Below are 6,851 nucleotides of genomic sequence, written 5' to 3' on the forward strand. Positions count from 1 at the left end.
CGTGAGGGTGACCAGAGGGAAATGCCACCGTGTCCAAGTGGACACCAAAGGAAGCATGGCTGTAATACTGCCCTCCCAGTGCCACAACAAGCCAATGGAGAAGGGACTCTATTGAAGATCTGATCACCAACTCAACACTAAAGGATAGGTCAATGATATTGGGTCACTGAGGCATCCTACGCCCCTGGCATCCATAACAATCAGCTACCATTGAGGTTCGCCAAGAAAATAAGAGCTGATTTCCAGCTTCGACTTCTGCTATTTCGGCTACGTTCTACATTCTACATCCAGCCACCATCAGAGCCGAAAACAGCCAATCAAGGGAGGTGTGCCAGTGATCTGATGTTGATAGCCTAAATTGAAAAAAGGAAGACTCAAAACAAAAAGAATATACTAAAATAACCCCCATAGTCATTCAAAATCATAAAACCGAATGTTTTGTTTGTTTTTTTTGCTCTCCTGCCAAAATTAAATGAATAAAACACTAACATTAAAGGAACCTCATAATGTCATGTGTAGGAACTACAACTTGTCTCCCATCCAAAAAAAACAAAAACAATATTCCATAATGCAAAAATAATAATAATACAAAATTGCCAGTTCCAGAATGGAAAAATGTCAAAAAATGAATGTGGTGCCAAAGTGATTCATTTTTAGGACAGTGTTTTTCCCTTTTTTGGGATTACCATTTTCCCTTTATAATAGTTTTGATAAATCTCCCAAATAAAACCGTGTGTATATATGACAATATGATGTATATTCTTTTGAGCAGGCGTACTGGTTTGGGAGGTCTTCAGCGAAGGGAAGACCCCATTTGAACACCTTAGTAATGCAGATGCTGTGGAAGAAATATCAAATGGCCTGAGGCTCTTTAAACCCAAGATGGCATCTGAGAAGTTGTACCAGTTCATGAACAGCTGCTGGCAGGAGGTAAGTAGATATTCACACTGGGGAGGTATTGATCCACCGCTAAAACCTTAGAAAGGGGCCAGTAGATCTTGATATATAGCCACAAGATTCTTTTTTTGGGCTCAACACAGAAAACTCTATATTTGAAAAGTCTGTCTACTACTTACCTGGACATGTCATGATTATCAGAATATATACAATAAAACCAGCAATACTTATAGTAATAAATGAATAAGCACCTGCAAGTAAACTATGGCTGTGATACAGATGTATATACGAGCTGTTCTTGATTTTTGCAACTGACAGACCAGTGTTGTGAAACTGGAAATGCTGCTCTGTTGTTGCTTGCTGCATACAGCAAAGGATTATCTTCTGCCATATGCATCAAAAGAGCAGCGTTTTCTGAAGGCAGAGCAGAAAAATGCTGGCAGGAAACCAGCTGTGAGAGACGGTATGACGTGGGAGCACTGAAACTAAATAGAGTCTGTAAAATAGAGTCTGTAAAGGCATCTTTTAGGTGATATGTGCAAAATTAGGGCAGATTTAAAATTGAGTTACATTGATACAAATTATTATATATATGTGTACATTATTAGAAGACCACATTGTGATTTTGGGAATAACCCTTTAAGGAAGATCGTCATACACAATGTTGTTTTTTTGCATAATTTGTCCCAGAAGAGATTGTAAAAGTTCTTTGGGGAACATATAATTCTATTTTCCATTTTATTGTTCATTTTTTTTGCACTGTAACTGGGGATTTCTTTGGCCCCATTGATCTGTGAAGGTGACATTGGGATTATACCATGCATGGAGTACCATCACTATCTGTATGATGCTTCAAGAAATACCTAGTTATTTGCAACTTTCTCCATTTTTTCCTTTATTTTTTTTACAGAACCCGGAGCATCGCCCATCATTCTACCGTCTGATGAAAGACATCACGGATATTGCAGAGATTGAAATGTGACCTGCATGAACATATCCCAATATCTTGGTTGATAATTTCATTACTTTTTTCTGTGTATTTCCGTTACTGCACCATATAGCGGTACATATACTGTGCGTCATGTGGTATATGGTCACATTATGGCTATTATAACCTAATAATAGGGTGCACTGAAGACATGCTGTGTACAGGCAACAGATAGACCGGATGGTTTGTTCGCTGCTGTTGGATTTTGTGTCATCATGCCCACCTAAACCACAACGTCCGCCCAACACCATGCAATCTTCCGGGCATGCACACAGATCACAGTGCCATCTGCTGGTCAGAAGTGGTACTGCACAAATTGAGATTCTTCATCTCAATTCTTTGTATATGTAGTATAGTATTTATCTTCCATATTTTGAATCATTTCATGTAACCGCAATTTTTGGGGGGGCAATTTTTTTTGCCTATTTCCAAATACATAGACACCTGTATTATAAATAGTACATGTTTGGAGAGGGCACCATGTTACATATTTTGCTTTAGGGTCCCGAATTCTCAATTTTACACCTCTGGCTTTGCATATTGGATAAATGGATCTCTATGATTTTAATTTAAGGGTTCGTAAGCATGGCCGTATTTAGGGATTGGAGGCTGCTATGGGTCAAAATTATAATATAAAAAGAAATTGTAGTGTAGTCTAATTTTTACTGCTTCTTTATCCACTTAAGAGCCACTTCTTTCCTTCGCTGCACCTCCTGAATCCATCGTTCCTGCAGAAATAGAGCTAAAATCTGTCTTGGTCAAAAACAAACTGCCAGCTCATTGATGGATCAGATTTACAGCTGCCTGTTGAGGTCTATGGAGAAGGGACGGACACAGGAAGAAAAAGAGAGATCCTGCTGAAGCTTTTTAGTAAGCTGGATTCACAGCTACACTGGAGTGCTGGATTCACAGCTACACTGGAGTGCTGGATTCACAGCTACACTGGAGTGCTGGATTCACAGCTACATTGGAGTGCTGGTTTCACAGCTACACTGGAGTGCTGGATTCACAGCTACATTGGAGTGCTGGTTTCACAGCTACACTGGAGTGCTGGTTTCACAGCTACACTGGAGTGCTGGATTCACAGCTACACTGGAGTGCTGGATTCACAGCTACATTGGAGTGCTGGATTCACAGCTACATTGGAGTGCTGGATTCACAGCTACACTGGAGTGCTGGATTCACAGCTACACTGGAATGCTGGATTCACAGCCACACAGAAGTGCTGGATTCACAGCTACATTGGAGTGCTGGATTCACAGCTACACTGGAGTGCTGGATTCACAGCTACCCTGGAGTGCTGGATTCACAGATACACTGCTCAGTACTACTGTATAATGTCCTCCATGCTGCTGCCGTGCTAACACGGATAGCACTCGTATCAGAAAAAATGACGTTTGAATGAGACCTTATAGACATTAAGGTAGCAACTGGCCATACAGAAAACAAAACAAACTTGTTAAAAACACAACAAAAGGTGCAAAAAGAAAAATGTCTTAGGTAAAACCTACAAAGATGTCTACTACATAGCGGCACATGGAGTGACTATAGACCAACAATATGGAGTAGTGGAGCTATGGACTGCACCGCCATACAAGGGGCAGTGTAGTAATCATCACTGTGTGTGCTTTTATTGTTATTCTTGTGAAAATACATTAATAAAAAGATTATTATTATTAATAATAAAAAGTTGTTTTTTTTACTATGATAAAATACACGATTTTAATTAATTTTCTTAGTGTCTTTTTCTGTTTAACCACCGTCGGCTGTATTTTTGGTCTGAGTGTTTGTAAAAAAATGGATAGCACTCAGAGCGAAGTTATTCAATGGGGCAGTGCGATTTTTTTTTTTTATACGTTAAAAAAAAAATTGCAGCATGCACTAGTCTCGTCCATTCAAGTCTATGGGCGTGCAAAAAAAATCGGATTCCATATGAAGCCGCCATATAGCATCCGATTTTTACTGAGCCATTGCATTTGTTTAAGATAGGAAACTGCATTTAGTCTTGTAAATTTTTAATAACTGCTGATGTATAAAAAAAAAAGGATGACCAATGGGAATAAAATATCTGAATATTCTGGGTGAAATTTTTTATCTGCTCGTGTGAACTCAGATTGTGTATGGAAATATGTTATCGCCACTGTTAATATTCAGCTTGTAATTTATTCATACTCACTCATACTACAAGGACGCACATTCAACTGAAATAAAGCACTGATGTCAGCGGCCCCTGGACCAGGCCGCAATCATCAAGGGGTCTACAGTGCCTGTGGGCCGCATGTGCAGAAACAACGCGGAGGAAGCGGAGGACAAGTGAGAAGATCTTTTTTTTCACTTTTATGTGTATGCGAAGAATGGCACAATAGGGGACATACCTACAATATGGGGACCAGGATGGGGCATTACTATAAGAAAGGGACCGGAATGGGACATTACTACAAGATGGGGACCAGGATGACGGCATTACTACGATATGGGGACATTATTATAAGATGGGGACCAGGATGGGGATAGTACTACAACATGGCGACCTGGATGGGGACATTGTTATAAGAAGGGGACCAGGATGGGGCATTATTACAAGATGGGGACCTGAATGGGGACATTACTATAAAAAGGGGACCAGGATGGGGCATTTCTGTAAGAAAGGGACCAGGATGGGCCATTACTACAAGATGGGGACCAGGATGGGGAAATTACTACAATATGGAGACCTGAATGGGGACATTACTATAAGAAGGGGACCAAGATGGGGAAATTACTATAATATGGAGACCTGAATGGGGACATTACTATAAGAAGGGGACCAGGATGGGGAAATTACTACAATATGGAGACCTGAATGGGGACATTACTACAAGATGGGGACCAGGATGGGGAAATTACTACAATATGGAGACCTGAATGGGGATATTACTATAAGAAGGGGACCAGGATGGGGAAATTACTATAATATGGAGACCTGAATGGGGACATTACCATAAGAAGGGGACCAGGATAGGGTATTACTACAAGATGGGTACCAGGATGGGGTGTTACTACAAGAAGGGGACCAGGATGGGGCATTACTACAAGATGGGTACCAGGATGGGGTGTTACTACAAGAAAGGGACCAGGATGGGGATAGTACTACAACATGGGGGACCTGGATGGGGACATTACCATAAGAAGGGGACCAGGATGGGGCATTACTATAAGAAGGTAACCAGGATGAGGCATTACTACAAAATGGGGACCAGGATGGGTTGTCACTACAAGATGGGGACCAGGATGGGGCATTACTACAAGATGGGGACCAGGATGGGGTGTTACTACAAGAAGTGGACCAGGATGGGACATTACTACAAGATGGGGACCAGGATGGGGGACATTACTACAAGATGGGGACCAGGATGGGGCACATTACTACAAGATGGGGACCAGGATGGGGCGTTACTACAAGATGGGGACCAGGATGGGGTATTACTACAAGATGGGGACCAGGATGGGGCATTACTACAAGAAGGGGACCAGGATGGGGCGCTACTACAAGATGGGGACCAAGATGGGGCACATTACTACAAGATGTTTGCCAGAATTACAATATGGTGCTAATTGTAAGACAATATTACTGTATGTGGCCAATTGGGAGAAACCAAATTGTAAAAATGTAAATAAAATTCAAAATAAAGCATGAAAAAATATTTTGCCACAAAAAATGCTGTTTTATATATAAATTAAAGTAAACAAAAATGTTCACGTTTGTTATCGCCACATCCGTAACGACCCAAGTTATAAAACTGTACCATAACCCCTATGATGAATGCCGTTTAAAAAAATAAACTAAACAAGGCAAAAATGTTAAAAAAAATTATCAAAAGGTGTATAGAAAAAAAATAGTATCGCCAAAAATGTCACTTTGTCCTGCAAAGAATGCGGCCCCCCAAATTCAATTTTTTTCTATGTGCAGTCCATATACCCAGCCGAGTTTGAGACCCTTGCTTTATGCAATTCCTCCAAAATTTTCCTCCAAAAAAGTAAATCTATTTCTAAAGGCGCTATTGACATGAAATTCTCTCCAATCCACACAGACAAAGAAATCAAATCATAGACGTCCATAAATTATGTGTAATAATGAGAAAATGATACAGGGACAAAGTATTGAACACATTTACTGAAATTTAATTAATACTTTGCACAAAAGCCTTTGTTGGTGATGACAGCTTCAAGACACCTCCTTATGGAGAAACTAGTCGCAGGCATTGCTCAGGTGTGATTTTGGCCCATTCTTCCACACAAACACTCTTCAAATTCTGAAGGTCCCGTGGGCTCCTTCTATGAACTCTGAGCTTTACTTCCTTCCATACATTTTCTATTGGATTCAGGTCCGGTGATCGGCTCGGCCATTCTAGCAGCTTTATTTTCTCTCTCTGAAACCAGTTGAGAGTTTCCTTGGCTGTGTGTTTGGGATCATTGTCTTGCTGAAATGTCCACCCTCGTTTCATCTTCATCATCCTGGTAGATGGCAGCAGATTTTTATCAAGAATGTCTCAGTACATTTGTCGATTCATCCTTCCTTCAATTATATGAAGTTTGCCATATATTTAGATAGAGCCTCTTGTTTCAGAACCTGGCAGCTCAAAGGAGAGATGACTCTGTAGGACTAGACTTGGGAGTACTCCACAAGATTGAATATTGGTGAGATTGTTCGATGTATGATATTTAATGTCGTGGATTTATTTGTATGAGGATTCTCACCAAATATTAAGAAGCTCCCCGTGCTACTAGATTTACAGAACCCTGTTACCTACAGGCAGGAGCGGTTGTCACGCTGTCTCTGTATACTGGAGGTAGGGGGCCTAAGCTGACCCTAAGCTGGGGCCCTGACTAATCCCTCAACCTGGAGGTACTGTTAAAGGTACAGAGGTCCAGGCCGCCAGCGTAACCCCTACCTCCTGAGGATCCCTGCACCTAAGTAATCTAGTCC

General features: G+C 40.9%; 1 protein-coding gene across 1 annotated transcript in view; it reads left to right on the forward strand.

Moving 5' to 3' along the window:
• The window catches only part of ITK (IL2 inducible T cell kinase), a 67,763-nt gene extending 63,835 nt beyond the window's left edge, over nucleotides 1-3,928 (forward strand). Inside the window, exons 16-17 of the mRNA XM_073649302.1 lie at nucleotides 773-930; nucleotides 1,808-3,928. Of these exons, the coding sequence (XP_073505403.1) occupies nucleotides 773-930; nucleotides 1,808-1,879 (230 nt within the window). The 3' untranslated portion in view covers nucleotides 1,880-3,928. The remainder of the gene's footprint in view (nucleotides 1-772; nucleotides 931-1,807) is intronic.
• Nucleotides 3,929-6,851: the final 2,923 nt, after the last annotated feature.

The sequence above is a fragment of the Phyllobates terribilis genome, unplaced genomic scaffold, assembly GCF_046119375.1.
Source record: "Phyllobates terribilis strain yellow unplaced genomic scaffold, ASM4611937v1 Scaffold_10__3_contigs__length_209671492, whole genome shotgun sequence".
NCBI lineage: Eukaryota > Metazoa > Chordata > Amphibia > Anura > Dendrobatidae > Phyllobates > Phyllobates terribilis.